This window comes from Artibeus jamaicensis, unplaced genomic scaffold, assembly GCF_021234435.1.
Source record: "Artibeus jamaicensis isolate MK-2021 breed Jamaican fruit bat unplaced genomic scaffold, CSHL_Jam_final scaffold_916, whole genome shotgun sequence".
NCBI classification, from domain to species: domain Eukaryota; kingdom Metazoa; phylum Chordata; class Mammalia; order Chiroptera; family Phyllostomidae; genus Artibeus; species Artibeus jamaicensis.
In genome coordinates this window covers 54,905,332-54,926,009 of record NW_026522059.1, presented here as the reverse complement: position 1 = coordinate 54,926,009, position 20,678 = coordinate 54,905,332, and the positions used below count along the sequence as shown (strand labels likewise).

Below are 20,678 nucleotides of genomic sequence, written 5' to 3'. Positions count from 1 at the left end.
ATCTTGTGGCGGTACCCTACCCAGGGCCTAGGATGGCTGTGAATGCGGACCAACACAAAATCATAAATTTACTTAGAACCTGTTTTTTGCTCATCAGTTTTCATTAATGTTTGTGTATTTAATGGGTGGCCCAAGACAACTCTTCTTCCGGTGTGGCCCAGAGATGCCAAAAGGTTAGACACCCTGGCTAATGTTTCTGATGTCCAAAGTTGGGTGTTGCTGTTTCCCGGCTTATTAACCCAAGGAAACAGAAGGAGTTTGTCACTTTGACAGTCAGTGAGAAAGGCTGTTAGGAGCAGATTTAGGCATTGTGGGATTGGGGCCAGCCAGCAAACAACCTTGCGTTTGGGCAGAGTGGCATCTACTATATGCAGAATGGTATTACTCATAAGTTCCAAATAATGGTTATCCACAAGAATAATTGTGAATTGTCAAGAAAATACTAAATTGTATCAACATGAAATATTTAAGATAGAAGTAGAATTATGGAACTCTTTGTTTTTGAGGGATTCCATTAACATAATTGAAATATAAAACACTTGTTAGAAGTTTCAATTCCATGAGATGCTCAGTGAAAAACTGGTTCAATGAGTTTAGGAAATACTACACATTACAGTCTTCTCTTAAGAGATCACAATGTACATGGGGCATATTAAAGGCTTCTGTGAAATCTTACCTTTTAGTTTTATTCAGCCTAGTTTATTCAAACTGATTTTACTGCAGTGCTCATTTTCTTATAATATGTATTCACATCTGATGGAACTCTTGTTTATAGGGACACATCGTAGGCCCACTGTACGGAGCTGTAAATGTGCTTCTACTGTCTTTGCATTTATCTATTGCTTTTGTTTTCTTATGGCACTTAACCTGGCTTGTTTCCTTTCAAGTCTTCTACCTTCTCTAGGCGGCTCTCTCAGTTTCTCTCATTTTTTTCTCTCCTGGACCTCCATTGTGTAGGATTTTAGTTTTTTGCTTTGAATGAAAGAAGAAAAAAAAAACCTGCCTTATAACCAGAAACCTGTGTCTTGCTTCTGGTTTAATTTGCACTCATTTTTAGAACATGCTGTCATTTTTTTGCTTCTCTATTAATTTTGTGGTCCCAGTTATGAGGTAGGTTTGAATTGGAGGACCCTTCAGTCTCCAGCAGACCAGGACAAAGTGTGCTAGTCCTGCCTGGGTCCGCCAAAAGGCGGTGTTGCAGGAAGACTCAAGGCTGTGTCTTTCTCTGAATATGTTTTGTAACAGAAAATGGCTAGGCAGGTTTTATCAAAGACCATATCTGTATTGTACCATCATACACAGTCTTCCTTAAGGAAAGAGGTACTTTCCTTTCTTGTCCTTTGTAATCACTGTAGCAAAACCACATGGCTGCTACTGTGTTTGCTGTGGAGTCATCCTGGTCTCAGGCACACTCTGCTCTTCGCTGAGCTCAGGTGTTGCTTGGTGAACTTCTCCCTTTTTCTTACAATGCGCCTTTGCCATGGCTGTTTTTTATTTTCTCCTGGGCTCCTCAGAGCAGGGGTTTTGGATTAATATGCGGTGGGATGGTGATTTGTAAACCCATGTTCTGTTGTTCTCATCAGGCTGGAATTTGGGGTTGGAAACATACTCAGTTTATGAAAGGCAAGCCAAGTGGTTTACAGAGGTGTAACCATGGGCGTAGCTTGTTCAACCTGTTTACCTCAGAAAAGACGGGTGTTTTTTTTTTCTTCAATGTGTGAGAAAATCTCTACCTTTTGTTTCCCTCTTGCTAGTCATCTCTGATTTTCATGAATAAAGTTTCAGTCACAAGAAGCAAACCAAATAAACGGTGTAAGTATAACTCCTATCAGTAATTTAAGGCTCTCTGTTGTCTAGAATTGTGTTGCTTTTATTGATTTTTTAACCCAGTAGAAGATAAAGTTTTGTTAGCAGCTGGGAATCTGACTCTTTTCATTTCTTGTGGTTTTGCTGTCCTTTTCACACAGCCAGTGCAGTTCTTGATAAATAGCCAGAGAATAGCCTGCATTGCTTAAGATGTGTTTGCCTGTGTGTGTGTGATGATTCCACTAGAATTTAAAGACCACGTGAATAATTACTTTGGTGTCCTCCCCTCCCACTGTATCCACTGTAGCCAGAATGATTCTTGATACACACATAGCAGGCCCTCAGTTAATTTGTTAAATAATTAAGTTCCATTTTAAAATTGAGGGTAGAAATGAAAGCAGTTGCTAACTAAGTTTGCTGGTTTATCAACCACCAGCATCTTTCATGCCCCTTAATTTTGAAGAGCTGTTTTGGTTTTGGTGATTTGACTTGCCACAGCTGCCATGGCCTATCTTCTGTGGGATTTTTGCTCTTTCCCCCACCTTCTACCTCTTTAAAAACATTTAGTGTTGTTGGATTTTAAAGTTCTGGTCTAAAGAACAAGTATCAATGACCCGTGGACATGGTCAACAGGGTGGGGATTGGCTGAGGGTGGGGGAGGGAGGGCAGAGGAAGTCAATGCAGGGAAATTGGGACAACTGGGGTAGAACAACAATAAAAATAATAAAATAATAAAAGCTTCTAAGCTGCAGGGCCTTATAGTTCTCTTGTTCTTTCCTTAAAATGCTACTGACTGTTCTCATTAGTAATATGACTTTAAAAAAAGGAAGCTGAACCCAGGATTAACATTTAGTAAATTTAGCATAGCCTGGCTCTCAGTGATCTCACAAGATTCTACAAGGGCAGGTCTGGGCTTAGTCAGTAATTGGGTGGGAAGCCTCCAAGAGCAGAAACCAGTGTGCTGCAGGATGTGGCCTGGGGAAGCAGGTCTGGCCCTGTGAGTCAGCACACAGCCAGCACCTGCCCCCATTGCAGTGGGTACACAAGATGTCTTCACTGAAGGACCCACCCATGCCTTCCTTCTTGCCTGGACTAAAACCAGGGGCTTGAGGTTTTTGTGGTTGCATGAAATATGAGTTAAGTGAGCTGAGGGGGGGGTTGTTTTATAATTGCTTTTTAAAGTCTTATAATTGCTTTTTTCAAGGAATGATTTTAGTTTAGTTGCTGTCATAAGTATTTAGCTACAAAGGTGTCATTTAATGATAAGGAGGTGGGCCCTGGCCTGGTAGCTCAGTTGGTTAGAGCATGGTCCCAATATGCCAAGGTTGCAGGTTCCCTCTTTAGTCAGGGCACACACAAGAGTCAGCCAATGAATGGATAAATAAATGGAACAACAAATTGATGTTTCCCTCTCGCTCCCTCCCTCTTTCTTTAAAATCAATCAATACATTTAAAAAAATTTTTTTAAATAAGGAGGTGATCATTTATTACTAATAATCTGCTGTTTCTCTTCGTGTGACCTTTCTATACATTTTAGAGTTAAAAGCTTTAATTTATGAGAGAGCAGTGTTTCTTCTGGCTAATTTGCTTCATATGTGATTGAGGTAGCTTTACCACAGACACTGCTTAATCTTGCAGTTGGACTCTGACTTCTTTTTACTTTGTTAGTAGACACAATTTTTATATAAGAGGACTCTATACATATAGATTTTCATACATAGAATTGGATTGAGATTTGATTTACAGGAAATGAGACACTTCAGTTCATGATTACCTCTTTAATTATTCAGTGAAATCACTTACAAGAATTTTTATTGAACAATAAATTCCCTACTGTTGATGGGTCTGTTGATTTATCTTTATATAAGAGAATGTGTGTGTTCTTTCTCCACACACACCTGATCTCTAGGATTATATATTTCATATTATTGTCTCTTGTTTCCCAAGTGAACTCTAAACTTTCATTTGTATGGACTTGACTGTATATCTTAAGTATCCATTGTACTTTCCTGCCTTAGGTACTTTGTTCTGTCTGTTCTCATCTTCATCTGTTAAGAATTTTCCAATCCTTTGAGACCCATTAGAGGTTTTATTTCTTCCAGTTTTTTTGCTAATTTCAGATTAGCCAGAAATAAAGGTCCCATTCTTCGCCCATTCATAACATTTAGTATGAGCCATACTTATAATTTATCTGTCTCTTTTATGTGATTTCAAGCTTTTTTAGGGAACTGCGTCTCACTGAATTTTCTATCTTGCATAACACCTTACATGTAGTATAAGTACTAAATTAATAATTTGTTAATGGAATGTTTTCTCTATTTGGAGATACTTAGCATAGTTAAGCGTCTTGGTTGCAAGTAACAGAACACAAATTTACCTAGTTTAAGAGGAAGATGAAATGTTTTGGTTTCATGCTAGTGTAGCCTGAGGAATCTAAAGGTGAAAGGTGAACTGGGCATCAGGCCAGCTATGAGATCCTCACTAGCAGGAACTCATGACCATTTGTATAGAGAAAACATTATTAGTGTCTTAGCTTGTAGTTCCCAGACTCTCTATCTTTTCATTCAAAATCTGAAGAAAATGAATCTGATTTGTTCAGCTTTGGTCAGTTGTCTACCTTAGGCTAATCATAGTAGACTCATGGCTGCTTAAACATGGGAGGCTACCCCTGTGGCTGCTTAGAGGTTGCTGGCTGTCCTCTCCATGGATGGGTGGGTGGTTCTCTGAAAAGAGGAGTCAGAAATAAATTGTGACAGATGTCTGCTACAGCAGTATTGCTAACATTTGGAGACTGAGTCGATGTTGAACACTTATGGTTTTGGTAATTGCAGGTGACTTCAGCCACAGACAGGTTAGGATGTAGTCCTTACTATTGATTTTACAGGAACTCCTCCTCGCTCATATCTTAATCTTGTCATTTGTGATATTTAATCACGAATTCAGAAGACTCCTAGTTCTGAAGTTCATTGAAGAGAAATAATCATAATATTACTTTATTATTTTATAAACATTAGCAAAATATGATCATTGCTTCATAGTCACTTTTCGAATCTGAATTTGACTACTGCAATACTTTTTCTGCTAACAAAGATTCTAATTTGCTGTAACATATTATTTCTGTAACTGGGCTATATACCTGATTGAAGTAATCTTACATGAAAATTTAAAAAGGGCAGCACTGTTTAGCCATCTAAAGGAAATAGGAAAAATATGGTAAAATATAAGTGTTTTAAAACAAAAATAATTGTCTTTATTTTGGTGCTTGAAATCCAGCATTTAAATTTAAGAAAGGTAATCCATTTCCTAAAAAAGTGATTGGGTAAGGAATAAAAATTTTTCAGGGACAATAATTTTTCCCAAGTACATAGGGTACTTACTATGTGACACTTGGGAAACCTACTACTACTACTAATAATAATGGTTAAAAAATCTTTGGATGAGAGAGTTCTGGCCAAGGTGGAGGCATAGGTAGAAACCCTTCACTTCCTTGAACAACTAAAAGGAGAATAACAACCAATCTAAAATCAATAAACAACCAAAAGCATCAGAAAATCAAACTATATGGAACTCCGACAACCAAGGAATTAAAGAAAAAAATCAAGCAGAACAACCAGACCAGTAAGGCGGCAGACTGCACAGGCTGACTCAGAAAAGGTGGCAGACCGGGCAGGCAGGGCCGACTGAAGGTGAAACTGAGACTGAAGGTGAAGCCGTGGACTACTGCAGTTGCTATGATGGGAGAAACGCCCAGTCTCACACAACAGTCCATTGGAAAGGGCTCTAGAGACTAGCAGGCAGGCAGCATTGTTCCATCTCTGGCCCCTCCCCCACAGGTAGCACCACAGTGCAGTAAGGAGGGTGCAGTAACAGGGCAACCCTCCTTACTGCACTGTGGTGCTACCTGTGGGGGATACCTAAGGCCACTGGTGAATACCTAAGGCCACGCCCTGGTGAATACCTAAGGCCACGCCCCCTTACAATTTATCAGGTGCATCATGACAAAGAAATATGGTCCAAATGAAAGAACAGAGCATAACCTCAGAAAGAGAGCTAAGAGATGAGGAGATAGCCAACCTAACTGATGGAGAATTTAAAGCCCTGGTGATCAAAATGATCACAGATCTGATTGAGCTTGGTCGAAAAATGAAACAACAAATGAAGGATACCAAAAGTGAAATAAAGCAAAATATTCAGGGAACCAATAGTGACAGGAAGGAAATCAGGACTCAAAGCAACAATTTGGAACAAAAGGAAAAAATAAACATCCATTGGGAACAAAATGAAGAAACAAGAATTCAAAATAGTGGAGAGAATCGTATAAACCTCTGGGACAGCATGAAACATTCCAATATCTGAATTATAGGGGTGCGAGAAGGAGAAGAACAACTGCAAGAAATTAAAAACTTATTTGAACAAATAATGAAGGAAAACTTCCCCAATCTGGCAAAGGAATAGACTTCCAGGAAGCCCAGAGACTCCCAAAGAAGTTGGACCCAAACAGGAACACACCAAGGGACATCATCATTAAAGTTACCCAAGATTAAATATAAAAGGAGAATCCTAAAAGAAACAAGAGGAAAGGAGAGAGTTACTTACAAAGGAGTGCCCATAAGACTCTCAGCTGGTTTCTCAAAAGAAACCTTGCAGGCAAGAAGGGGCTGGAAAGAAGTGGTCCAGTCATGAAAGGCAAGGACCTACATCCAAGATCGTTCTATCCAGCAAAGCTTTCATTTAGAATGGAAGGACAGATAAAGTGCTTCGCAGATAAGATGTAAAGGAGTTGATCAACACCAAGCCCTTATTATATGAAATGTTAAAGCTACTTATCTGAGAAAAAGAAGATAAAAACTGTGAACAGTGAAATGACAATAAACTCACAACTATCAACAAGTGAACCTAAAAGAAAAAAAAACAATGAAAACAAAAACTAAGCAAACAACCAGAACAGGATCAGAGAAGTAGACATCACATGGAGGGATTTTAGTGGGGAGGGGGAAGAGAGGAATAGTAGGGGAAATGTACAGGGAAGAAGAAGCATAATTATTAAGCATAAAATAGACAGGGAAAGATAAAAATGGTATAGGAAACAGAGGACTTAAAGAACTTACATTTACAACACATGGAACAGTTCCTTAGAATGAACTAAAGTGGGGAATAGGAATGCTGGAGGGTTGGGGGGCAGGGCAGAGGGGGATAAAGGGGAAAATTGGGAAAATTGTAATAGCATAATCAATAAAAAATACTTTTAAAAATCTTTGCTTGAGAAAAATTTTTTGATAACATTCTATCTCTGCAACACATAGATCCAAGTAATTAAAAAGTAATTGTGTCTCCTACTAGAAACATAAGGAAAGTATATAAATAAACAGTTCACTGAAGAAGAAATATGGAGTCAATAAACAAGTGCAAAGATGATAACCCTTATGAGTAATCATGAGAATGCAAATTTAAACAAGAATGAAATGCCATTTCAAACCCATCAGATGAAAATTAAAGAGTGGGAAAAGACTGAATTATACTGTAGACTGAATTATATAATTTCCACCTCCTTAACCCCCAATCAGTATGTTGAATCCCAAAGTCTTATTTTTGACAGTATTTGGAGAGGGACCCTTTGAGAAATGATTAGATGAGGTTGGGGCCCTCATGATGGGATTATTGCCCTTATAAGAAAAGACGTAAGGGAGATATCTCTCTCCCTTGCCCTTCTCTCTCTGTCTCAGATACAGCAAGAAAATGGCCATCTTCAAGCCAAGCAGAGAGCTCTTACCAGGAACTGCATTGACTAGCACCTTGATTTTGGTCTTCCCAACCTTTACAGAGATAAATGTGTATTGTTTAAGCCACCTAGTCTGTGGTTTTTTTTTTTTTGTTTGTTTGGTACCCTGAGCAGACAATGAGCAGAAATTGGTACTGAGAAGTGGAGTACTGCTGTAACAAATACCTCAAAATGAGAACATGGCTTTTGAAGTGGGTAATAGGTAGAGGCTGGAAGAGTTTTGAGGTGTGTGGTAGCAAAAACTGAGAAGGCCATGAAGGGACTGCTAAAGGTGACTCTCATGAGAGCTCAGAAATAAAAGAAGTGATTTTGATATATTTGATTAAATTAAATATGAAATTACAGTTAATTTTATCTCTTTTCATTTTCCTAATTTGGGTAACTGAGAATTTAAAATTACATATGTTTCTTGCTTTGGGAAGCACTGAAACAACTACATTTGTGAACATGGATAAATATAAAAAACATAATATTGATGAAAAAATAGGTCATTCAGACTATGTTGAGATGACACCATTTTATAGTTTTATATAAAGTTTAAAAGTTTACAAAGTAATACTACACAGTATTTGTGTGTGTGAGAGAGTATGTGTATGTGTGATAAAAATATAAAAGCAGGGTATGATTCAGGAGACAGTTACCTCTAGGAAGGAGGAACATGAGAACAAAGAGAGAGATACAGGAAATTTCAACTGCATCGTTAAAAAGAAAGTGTAAAGGAAATTTGCATCATGTTAATATCTAATGAAGTGTGATATGGTGATGATGGATAAATGCATTTTATTTCTTTTATACTTTTCTGTGTGCTAGAAATATTTCATAATAAATAGTCATCTGTAGTTTTTCAATGATTTTATTTATTTTTTAATATATTGATTATGCTGTTACAGTTGTCCAGTTTTTTTCTCCCCTTTATTCTCCTCTGCTCTGTATTTTCCCACCGTCATTCCCCTACCTTAGTTCATGTCCGTGGGTCATATATATAAGTTCTTTGGCTTCTCCATTTCCTCTACTGTTCTTAACCTCCCTCTGTGTATTTCATACCTACCATTTATGCTTCTTATTCCCTGTACCTTTACCCCCCCCCCCCCCCCCCCCCCTCCCCCCCCCCCCCCCCCCCCCCCCCCCCCCCCCCCCCCCCCCCCCCCCCCCCCCCCCCCCCCCCCTCCTCCCCTCCCTTCCCCCCCTTCCCCTCCCCACTGATAACCCTCCATGTGATCTCCATTTCTGTGATTCTGTTCCTGTTCTAGTTGTTTGCCCAAGTTCGTTTTTGTTTTTGTTTTTTTTAGGTTTGGTTGTTGATTGTTGTCACTTTACTGTTCGTATTTTTTATCTTTTGTCTTGGATAAATCCCTTTATCATTTCACATAATAAGGGCTTGGTGTTGATCAACTCCTTTAACTTGACCTTATCTGGGGAGCACTTTATCTGCCCTTCCATTCCAAGTGATAGCTTTGCTGGATAGAGTAATATTGGATGTAGATCCTTCCCTTTCATGACTTCAATTATTTCTTTCCAACCCCTTCTTGCCTGCAAGATGTCTTTTGAGAAATCAGCTTATAGTCTAATGGGAGCTCCTTTGTAGGTAACTGTCTCCTTTTCTCTTGCTGCTTTTAAGATTCTCTCCTTATCTTTAATTTTGGGTAATGTAATTATGATGTGCTTTATATATTAGGAAGTACAAGGGGTGTGTACTTCCTTGGTTCCAACATCTTTGGGACTCTCTGAGCTTAATAGACTTCCTGGAAGTCTATTTCCTTTGCCAAAATAGTTCTCCTTCATTATGTTTTCAAATAAGTTTTTAATTTCTTGCTCTTCTACTTGTCCTTCTGGCACCCCTTTGATTTAGATGTCGTAACATTGAAAGTTGTCCCAGAGGTTCCTAAGCCTCTCCTCATTTTGTCGAATTCTTGTTTCTTCATTCTGTTCTGGTTGAATGTTTATTTCTTCCTTCTGATCCAAACTGTTGAGTCCCAGTTTCCTTCCTGTCACTTATTTCACTTGGTTCCCCTTATTTCACTTTTCATACCTTTTGCTTTTTCCTCTATTTTGTGACCATACTCAACCATTTCTGCGAGCATCTTGATGACCATTGTTTTGAATTATGCATCTAGTAGGTTGTCTGTCACTTCATGCTTAGTAGTATTTTTTCTGGGGCTTTGATATATTCTTCCATTCAGGCCATATTTTTTTGTCTCAGTGTGTTTGTTGTATAGTAAGGGGCAGAGCCTTAGGTATTAGCGAGGGCGGGCCAACCCATGTTGCTTTGTTGTGATGGTATATGTGGGGGTAGGGTTCGAGAGGGAACAATGTCACTTGCTCAGTCTTGGTGGCTTTCAGTCACTTTCTCCTCTACCCACAAGCAAATTGGACCCTTGTGCTGCCGATTCCTGGGTCAGTGGGTTTGTGTATGTTCCAGGACCCCGTGGGTCTCTTTAACAAACTGTCCTGTGAGGCTGCAAGTTTCTCCTACCACTTCAACCCCCACAGGATTTTTCCGTTACAGGTTTTGAGGATTTATTTCCCCACCCTGGAACCCTGGGCTGCGTGGTATCTTGCTCCCCATTTTTTCCTCCCAGTTTATCCTCATGCAAATGTGGGACTTCCTGGTCTACCAGCTGCTGCCTCTCCTGCCCCAGTCCTCCAACCACCTTCTTACGGCAAGTTCTGTCTACCTAGCTGCCTGTCTCTGCCCCTCCTACAGTTCTGGATGAATGTTTCTTATTTAACTACTTGGTTATTGGACTTCCATACAGTTAGATTTTTCTGGCAGTTCTGGTCATTATTTTCCTTTTAAATTTGTTGTTGTCTTTCTTTTGGTTGTGTGAAGAGACAAAGTATAGCTACCTATGCCTCATCTTGGCTGGAAGTCCATTATATGTAATTCTTTTTTTTTTCTTTTTTTTTTTTTGTAATTCTTGAAATATTACTAGAATAATGTTTTTCCATTTTTGGATTAAACTGAGTAATGGGAGAGTCAATGAAGTAACTTGTCTCAAGTCACAATTTAAATAGCTGTGCTGTGATACAAAATCAGGTCTTTCTCATTCCCAAACTCATAGCTCTTCCTCATTACAATATAAAGATAAAATATAAAACTGGGCTCATGAACCTGAAGGTTCCTCTGATCTATCTTTGATTTTAACACTTCTCTCCACTCCATGCACATATATCTGTGTGAGCACACATATCATCCTCTCTCAAAGAAGATGAGTTCTTGACTGTCAGGCTGGGGCCAAAACAGCTTGTATCTGTCAGCTGTGGTTCTAAATGTCCATGTGAAGAGATGTTCTCCACATTCATTTGAGATTATGGTCTTGGGTGGAGTTTTAAAATCAAATATGCTACCAGTGATTGAGTGCCAGCCTGCAAACCAAAGGTTCACCAGTTCGATTCCCAATCAGGGTACATGCCTGGTTTGCAGGCCATGTCCCCATTTCGGGAGTGCGTGAGAGACAATCACACATTGATGTTTCTCTCCCTTTCTTACTCCTTCTCTTCCTCTGTCTAAGAATAAGTAAATAAAATCTTTAAAAAGATTAAACGATGCTAAAGTGGTGGCTTCTGGTTATCTTTTCCTAAAGGTATTGGTTATGCCTTTTACTTCATGTTAGCAATGCCTGTGTGAAGAACACATGATTTATTCTGCTGGTTAAGGCATTATTTGTCTTTTTGATTGGCTGCTGAAGATATTATTTATTACGTTTTTTGTTTGTTTTTTTGTTTTCTCCGGTCATGGATTTAGGGGGGCTGAGATGGAGCATCCTCCCTGCTGCTTCTACTTTTCTAGTAGCAAGGGGGACAGCTGTGGGGTGGGCTGTGGATTGCAGAGTTGGTGGGGCATAGGAGCATTCAGGGGGTCCAAGACAAGAGGAATTGCTGGGCAGCATGGAAGTCCCCTGCAGCAGGTGACCAGGAATGTGGAGTGGTTTCAAAGCTGGTGTGGACAGTGTGCCCCCTTTTCCAGGGCTCTGAGGAGCTTACCTACAGCCCATGTAGGTGTGGGTTGGCCTCTCTCCCACTGAGGCCCCTCCACTGATCCTCCCCTTTATCCCTAATTCCTAAGGTGAGGCACCTGAGACAAACTGAAGGGCTGCTTTTCTTCTTCCTTCCACTGGGGCACAATCCCGTGGACAGAAGCTGGTTCAGGCAGGGCCATGGCAGCTGAGGATGGTCACCGTGTGAGTGTTGATGGTCTAGGTATGTAGCTGGGCCCAGGGCCTGGAATTCAAGACTGAGGTCTATGGTCCCAAAGTCCTCTTGATGTGGGGTCAGGTGGTAGAAAGGCAGGAAGGACAAAGACTGGGTAGGGATGGGCTTGGTGCTTAGAGCTTGAGGGCATTCACCTACTTGTAGGTGCCCTTGTAGTGGAAGCCCTGTGTCTTTATCAGCTCTTCTGCTTCTGTAAGTCCTCAGTTGTCATAAACATAGGGGATGGGCTGGGGCTTTTCATGCTCGATCTTGTGCAGTAGAGGTCAGAGATTCAGGCCTGATGATGAGATTCAGGCCTGCTGAATCTCATCACTGCATACAAAAGACACCTGGTTCCCACAGAAGACATACAGGAAGTGTTTGTATGCATAGGGAAGCCTCACATTCTTATATCTGTTGTCATAGGTCAGGTCCAGCTCCAACTCCTCAGGACTGAAGAACATGCTAGGCTTCTTGGTCATCGTGTTCGTCTACATAGCCTCATTGGGCTGCACTGGGATTACCCACTTGTTGCACTTGCACTGCTGCTGGAAGATATCTCTAGTCACATCATGGAAGTGCAAACACACCTTGCCTTGCACTCAGTCGTGGCTTTGCTGCAACACAGGGTGAAGGGCATCCCATCCCACCTCTTGTTCTCCACATAGATTACAACAGCTGTGTAGGTGGTAATGGTGGACCCATGGGACACTGAGGAGTCATCCAGGTACCCTTTGGGGACCTCATCCTCTCCATTGGGATTACCCACATACTGGCCCAAGACCACATTTTTCATCTGCATCTCTGAGATACATTTCAGCACATTGACCTTTTCATCATGATGTCCTCTAAGTCAGTGGGGTCCAATTCTTCATGGCCACCAGACACAGCATAATCAGCAAGTGGTTCTCTATTATGTCCTGGATGATGCCAAATTTGCTCAAGTAGGTACCATGGCTCTTAGTACTAAAGGGCTACTTGAAGGTGAGGATGATGCAGGTGAGGTTTTCCATGTTCCAGATGGGGCTGAAAATTCTGTTAGTAGACCTCAGCACCATGAGGTTCTGGACCATCTCCTTGCTCAGGTAGTGGTCCATGAAGTAAATCTGGCCTTCACAGAATTGGAAGGAGATGTGGTTGGAATGTAGTTGGAGCCTCCGCAGGTGCCTTCTGAAGAGCTCCTCCACGGTGACACAGTTGCAGCCATCTGGCTCATGCAGGTCTCTCGGATGTTCTTGGTAAGCCTCATAGACAATGGGGACAAGACCAGGTAGAAGAGGCATTTGGCCTTTGAACCCTGGCAGAGGGCATTCATGTGCCATTTGAGGTACTCATGGGAGGCTGAATCACTGTACTGCCCAGCCACATAGGAGTTGTGGGCAAAGAACTCCCCCAGCTTGGGCTTCTTCTCAGGTGTAACTTTGAAGAGGGGCTTCCTCTGCTTGCAGATGTTGGCCACTGTGAGGTAAAAGTGAGCATAGCCCGTGATGAAGGCGTTTTTGAGCAGAAGGCCATCCTGCAAAAGATACCAGATGGTAGGGTAGATCTTCCTGGCCAGGTTGCCCAAGGAACCCATGATGTGTTTTGGACTGATGGAAGGCATCAGCTCTTCCCATAGGATCCCACACACTTGGGTCCGGCTCAGGGCCACTTCTTACTCTGTCATGATATTCTCTGTGCCTTACCGCCACTGGCACTGCCCCTTGCGCTGGCAGCCCTGGAGTTCTCTGCTGTTGCCTGCTGTTGCCTACTTTGCTGGGGACTGAGACCTGTAGGTCCATTTAACCAGTGGGGATGGGCACCTGATCTGAACTGATCACCTCAGGTGAGGTGCTTTGGTCGGGCCTCCATCTGTTGTCTTCTTCATTGTCCTTTATATAGAGATCCCCTTAGAAATCAAGAAAAATAATGCCAGAAAATAAATAATATAATTAAAAATGAAAAATTTAAAACCAAAGTGCATGTGTTAACTACTTTAGGGGTGAAAATGATAGCTAATGTTTACTGACTGCTTAATATGTTAGGTATTGTATCTCCAACTTGAGGATGAGGAAGCTGAGGTATAGGGAAGTTAAGTAGATTGACAAGGAAACCTGATAGTTAGGGGCAGGGCTGAGCTTGAGACAGTGTCAGGGTCAAACTCTCCTTTTATTGGTTAAAGACAAGTCATCTCTCTTCTCCATTTCTATGTCTGCTGCATGTACAACGTATCTGAAATTATTCATAAATTGCTTTGTATTTTTAGTTTTCACTTTTTTCATTTTGAATTTGATTGTAATTATTGCAAGAGCAAGGATGGACGTGAAAATGTCTTTGTATTAACTGGAGCAGCTTAGATAACATGTGGTTAGGAGGCTTTCAGTAGGTTCATATACGTTAGTGTCCATTGAAGAAGTGACTGCCTAACCCAACAATACCTAAAATTTATTGTCATGGATTGAGGGTAGGAAATTGCAAAGTACTACCTAAACTTTTATAGTCTTACCAATCTTAGTGCTATTAAATTTTCCACTGAAGAAATTTATTGTTGAGGTTGGAGGATATACTAGTGTCTGGAGTACACTTACGTTTTAATGATTTTAACTTCAGGTTTGTATACCATTCACTAACTTTGACAGTTAGGTATAGCCAAGCAAATGTGTCTTTTTATGCTGTCCTTTCTATCTTCAAAAGAAAATTTGTATATCCAAGCTTCTTAAAAGAATTTTGTCTCCTTTTTTCTCTTCACCTTCCATTTTTTCCTTTTTCTTAAAGACTTATTATTTTTAGATCAGTTTTAGGTTTTAATAACATTAAGAGGAAAGTAGGAATTTGCCATCGACCCCTACCATAGCCCCCTACCACACACATAGGTTCTTGCTTTATGAACATCAGTCACCAGGATTTTTTTTTTTTACCAAGGCTAACCTTATATTGACACATCATAATCATCCAAGGTGTATAGTTTACTTTAAGGTTTATTCTTGATGTTATACATTCTTTAGGTATGGACACATATATAATAACATATGCCCATTATTATAATATCATACATGGTATTTTGACTGTCCTAAAAGTCCTCCAAGTATTCATCCTACCTTCCCTATCACCACCCCTGACAACCACTGAATATTTAACTGTCTCCATAGTTTTGCCTTTTCCAGGATGTCACATAGTTGGAATCAGACACTATGTATCCTTTTTGGATTGGCTTCATTCACTGGTAATGTGCATTCAGTGTTCCTCCGTGTTTTGTTCATGGCTTGGTAGTTTTCTTTTTTTTTAGTTTTGAGTAATATTCTATTGTATGTTTGTACCACAGTTTATCCATTCACCTACAGAGAACAAACCTGTCGCCAAGTTTTTGCAATTATGAATAAAGTTATAAACATCTGATGTTTATGTGGCTATAATTTTTCAACTCGTTTGGGTAAATGCCAAGGGATGTGATTGCTGAATTATATGGTAGGAGTATGTTTCGTTTTGTAAGAAACTTCCAAATTATATTCCAGAGTTTTAACATTTTGAGCCATTTATTTTTCATACTATTTTCAGTGGATTTCTTATATCCATGCAACGTTTTTTTTTCAAATTCAAAATACTTTCTCTTCTCAAGTTAACGCTGCTTAAACGTTAATGGTATTCTTAAGATTCCAACCTGGACTTTCTCTTTTTACTTTTACATGATTTCCAAGGAGAGCTTTCTCCTCTGCTCATAAGTTCATGCACTATTACTGTTTTTTTGATTCCTGAGGTTATATTTTCATCATACATCACTTTCTTAAAATTCAGACTCATAGATCTGCTGCCTGTTGGCCAATTTTACCTCAACTATTCTAAAGGCATCACTACCTTAAAATACAAAAACCAAATTTAAGACTAGCTAGTACTCCACTCTGGTATATTTGCTCGATTTTGGGGGGGGAGGGGCAGGGGTAAATGCATCTTTCTGTACTTGTTGCCCAAACCAGATCCTTGGGGTTTTCACTGACTCTGCCTTCACTTTCATTTCTAATATCTTGAGAATCCCCAGGTGTTATATATCTTTCCTCATTTTCTTTCATGTCCACCTCTTTATTCCTCCTACCACTTACATCATCTTTATTTTTGGAAGAGCCTTAGAGTTATTTGCTTTCCCTACTTGAAAGCTTGAGTACCTTCTCTCTCCCATAGTGAAGTCTATTTAGAATATTGTTTGGATGATCATCTCATATTAACCTCTGTTTTTTGTTACCCCTGTTACAAATGCCATTGGCTACCCTACTGCCTCAGAATAAAGTCATGCCCTGCTGTGTTCTGCAAGGCCCTTCCGCAGCCTTCTCTTTTGCTGCTGTTTCTAGATTTTTCTGCATGTGTTTAGTTCTTTCTAGCTTCATATTCGTGGTCCTCCAATTCCTTTTCCCTGGAATGTACTCTCTCCTTTCTGCCTAATTAAGTTATACTACGCATTCAGCTTTAGGTGCAGATGGGATTAAAGTGGCACCTTTTTTCCTTTTCTCCTTCTCCTTTGTCCCACCTGGCATTGTTTTTTCTTGTATGTCCTCCCTGTTGAACCTGAGAAATATTTCAATTATAGTATTTCTATCACGTTTTAGAACTATTTTTTTCTGACCTCCTCATTCTGACAAAGTGCTGTGTCACCTTCATTTCTGCATGTGAATCCTTAGCACAGGTGATATGAGGTTGGGTGTTGGCATTTTTTTGCAACAGTGGATTTCAACTGGGCGTGATTTCATCCCCCAGGGGTCATTTGGCCATATGTAGAGACATTTTTGATAGTCATTGTTGGTGAGTAGAGGCCAGAGATGCTGCTGAACAACCTGACAGTGCACAATTGCCCATTACATTATCTAGCCCAAAATGGCAACAGTGCTGAGCCTGAGAAACCCTATTCTAGGATGAAATCCAAAGCTTTAGGGAACTAAATGAAAAGACATTTCAGAACAAAAAGGTGAATTTAAATTTGGAGTTCTAGAGTGAAGTGTGAAAGTTTTCATTGTCAAGGAACTCAATTTCAAACTAAACTATTTTGGTTTTTTATGGCCTATTCAGCTGTGGTCGGTGTCACATGAGGAAAACATGTGACCCCATTGCTTGTTAATGGGTTAGCAGCTGCCTACAGTAATTTAGGCATGCAACTGAGATGGTCAAAAGGATAAAGGAATTAAACTCTGAATTTGAATTTTTCCACTTACTTTTTCTTATTTTAAATGTGCCCAGTAACAAGTGACTACCCAAGCAATTTTTTTGGAAATGTGAGAATGGGTGACATCTTTTTCAAGCTCTTAAAAAGGGTGTAACTATAAAATCCTCTAAAAAGGCCAAATGTTATAAACCTTTTTGTCTTATGTAGATTAGCAAATGAAGATTCTAGTACTACCCACCACATGCCAGTGCACATGCATATACATGTACCCACAAATGATAATTCTTATGTACTGTAGCCATCTCTCTCTCTCCTTTGAAAAGATTTTATTTATTTTTTAGAAATAAGGGGAGAGTGGGAGAGAAACATTGATGTGTGAGAGAAACATTGATCAATTGGCTCTCTTTGGTGCCCTGACTGGGGACCAAACCTGCAACACACGTATGTGACCTGAGTGTGGGGAATCAAACCAGTGACCTTTTGCTGTGTGAGATGATGCCTAGCCAGCTGAGCCACGACTGAGGCATGCCAGTCAGGGCTGCCTCTTTCCTGTCTTTAGCCACGTGCCTCTTCAGTGTCAGGGACACAGCCCATGTTGAGCCATCAAAAACAGGTCTTCTCCTGAGGAACCATACCTGTATTATGAATTATCCATGTACAGAAGATCCATTTAACTAAATACAGAATTTATATTTGTAAATTTAAAATTTACAGGTGTTAAATTAGAAGGGGCTACTAATATACTGGACAGTTAGGATGTTGAAGAATAAATTGTTGCTGCCATTAGAACAACATGGGACTGAATTGCAAAACCAAGTAATGGGAAAACAAAATGTATTCCGCAGTTAATAGTTTTAGTGTGTGTCTGGGCAAAGATGAGGCACATCACAGGAGAAAGTTTTGATTCTCCTCTCCAGTTACACTATGTAACTGGATGTGAGTTTCTTTTTATAATCTAGTTTTCAGAATAACTCTTATTTTGGTAGTTAAGCAATTTGAGTAGGGGAAAGAAGAAATGTTTTAGGAAATGTGAGGAAAAAGAGGCAGTGACTTATATTCTTATAGTTTCTGATGATATTAGCAATTTGAAACTATTGCTAATATCAATAGCAATAGTCTCTGGAAAATATTATATTGAACTTGTGCTGGAAAGTATAGTTTTGACCTTTATCTTTGGGCACTCTTGATATGTTAAGTGGTGTACACCTAAAGAGGTGATTTTTTTGGTTTATTAAAAATAGTGAATATTATTTACCTCAGATTAAATTTCAAAATCCAAAAAATATTTTTTCCTGATAGGTGTTAGATTATAGTAGCTATCATCAGTTATTCAGGTTTGTGTTATTAGCTCACTTTTCAAAACTTGACTAAATAGCACATTTATTTTACTGAAGGAAAATTGAATCATGGTACTAAATTTTGTGGATTCTGTAAGATAATATCTAGCTTACAATTTATTTAATCTCATTTTGTCTCTGGTAATATGGCTTGATTCTTTGGATTTTGTGTCAAAATAGAAATTTAAGCTAGATGTTCAACGTTTACGTACAAAGTTTAAATGACTGTATTGTTGGGAACTGCTCTGTGGTTTTGGAGACTCTAGTAGCCCCACAAGAGCAGGCTCCAAACGGCGCTAGTAAGTCTCCCTGGAAAACCAGGTAATGTAGGTGGCAGGCATGATCGGATGCTAACACCAAGGGTTCCCATGAGAAATCAGGCCTGATAAATACATTGTATCCTTCAAACCAGATGTTTAAGTTCAAGGCATAAGGAGTAAACTCCTTATCTCATGAAACACATCTTAAAGACCATCTGGTATCAGCATGTCTCACAGACCCTGACCTATGACAGATCTCTATGTTCCTTCAGTTGTTATCTATAGATAATACCTGTTTTTGTAAGACTATAGCCTTTTGACATTAATTGATGAGCTATGCATGTATACATGTACACATACCATTCCCAATAAAGCCATTTGGGAGAAGGGTTCAGGGCATTCCTCAGTAGAGAGAATCACCACCCACTTCCCCACTGGAACAATAAGATTGTGTCCAGGATGACTTATTTCTCATCTGTGGCAACTGGGAGAGCTCTGTGGGACAGAGTTCTCCCACACTATATATACAAAGTTATTTAATGACAGTAATTATAAGGGAATAGAATAATAGGCATATATAAATATGGACTTGAATAAAGAGTGCTTCAAATTCAGTTGCATTTCTCTTAATTTCTTTCAGACAAGTTCTACAGAAATTTTGGAGTATTCATCAGATAGTGAAAACAAAGATGATTTGGAGAATATCTTGGTCACTGATTCAGAGTCATCTCACAAATACTACATGGATTTTGGATCAGTTGGAAGACAAGTTAAGGAAACACTGGTAAACCCAATGGTGAAATCTACAGATAACATTTTGTATACACCACAGAAACAGACAAAGTTTCTGAGGACTCCTGAAAATTCAGCAAAGAAGCAGCTTTTAAGGTTAAATTACATGTTTTTAAATACTTTTTAATGTTTTTCTGCCTTTAACAATCTAAATATCTAAAATATTAATTTAAAAATGCTTACTTGTTTGCTTGGGAAGGAAAATTGAAAGAATAGAATTTTAATTTCTATAAGCAATTTGGGACTTCCTGAAGTTCTGGAGATGATTTATGGAATTGCTCATCCAAGTTGAGCATTCAGTTTCATTTATAACCAGCTTATGTGACTGTTTTTCTTAATGGATATTGCCTGTTTGGCTTTATCAACTTTTATTGACCATCAGTATTTCAGGTGAAGTCTTAAACAATTAACACAAGTAAATGACTCTATTTTCAAGTAACATATAGTCTAAAGAGGGAAATAGAAATAAATATAGACTATTCAGATTACTTTTATGAGTTTGGGTAGTGATATTGACCAGGGAAACACTTGGAAGTACAGAGATATGTGAGAGAGCAAAGACTCATGGATAAAAACTTGGCTAGTAAGTGTGAGGGGAATACAAAGGCCAGGCCATGGAGGATTCATCACAGTGTGTTAGGATCATGGGGTCTATTAGATTGGGGGACATGACCCAGCCCTGTGTATTCCATCATCTCTTTGTGTTTTATTAAGTTAGAACAAAACAATGAACCCCCAAATGGGGATTATTTGGAGTGTTAACAGCTGTTAGTGGGAAGAGGAAGAAAGGGAAAATGGTGCAGGGGTGAAGAAGCATAATTGGTAGGAACAAAATAGGCAGGGGGATATTAAGAATAGTATAGGAAAGGGAGAAGGCTAAGCACTTAAACGCATGACCCATGGATATGAACTAAGTGGGGGAGGGTATTGCTGGAAGGAAGGGATGGTACAGGGTGGACGAGGGCAAAGGGAAAAAAATAGGGACAACTGTAACAGCATAATCAATAAAATATACTTAAATATATATAATATATACTTATATATTTATATATTTGTAAGGTGTCACATATATATAGATAATATAGAACACTTTGTGAATTTGAGAGTCATTGCATAGTAGTCTGGTAATCTTCTGTATCATTCCAAATTCAGGATATATACCACTGAGGTGAATATTCTATTTCAATTTTAAGTGATATCTTTGCTGGGTAAATTAGTGTTGAATGTAGGTTTTTGCTTTAGGAAAACTTTTTTTAATCCTCACCCAAGGACATTTTTTCATTGCTTTCAGAGAAAGGCAGGAAGAAGAGAAGAAGGGTGAGAGAGGGACAGGGAGACATTGGTGGTGCATGAGAGTAACATTGATTGATTGTCTTCTTGCATGTACC

The 20,678-nt window shown here is 39.4% G+C and overlaps 1 protein-coding gene and 1 pseudogene across 3 annotated transcripts in view; one reads left to right on the top strand and one right to left on the bottom strand.

Moving 5' to 3' along the window:
• The window catches only part of SPIDR (scaffold protein involved in DNA repair), a 381,397-nt gene that overhangs the window by 89,174 nt on the left and 271,545 nt on the right, over nucleotides 1–20,678 (top strand). Inside the window, exons 1-2 of one of the 3 annotated variants that reach the window (XM_053660951.1) lie at nucleotides 1,735–1,812; nucleotides 19,139–19,386. The exons of 1 other annotated variant lie outside the window; for it this stretch is intronic. In XM_053660951.1, the coding sequence (XP_053516926.1) occupies nucleotides 19,241–19,386 (146 nt within the window). In that variant the 5' untranslated portion in view covers nucleotides 1,735–1,812; nucleotides 19,139–19,240. Of the gene's footprint in view, nucleotides 1–1,734; nucleotides 1,813–19,138; nucleotides 19,387–20,678 lie in introns of those variants that run through there. One more of the 3 variants, XM_053660950.1, reaches the window with a different exon arrangement.
• Nucleotides 11,911–13,508, bottom strand: LOC119042577 (glucose-6-phosphate 1-dehydrogenase X-like; annotated as a pseudogene).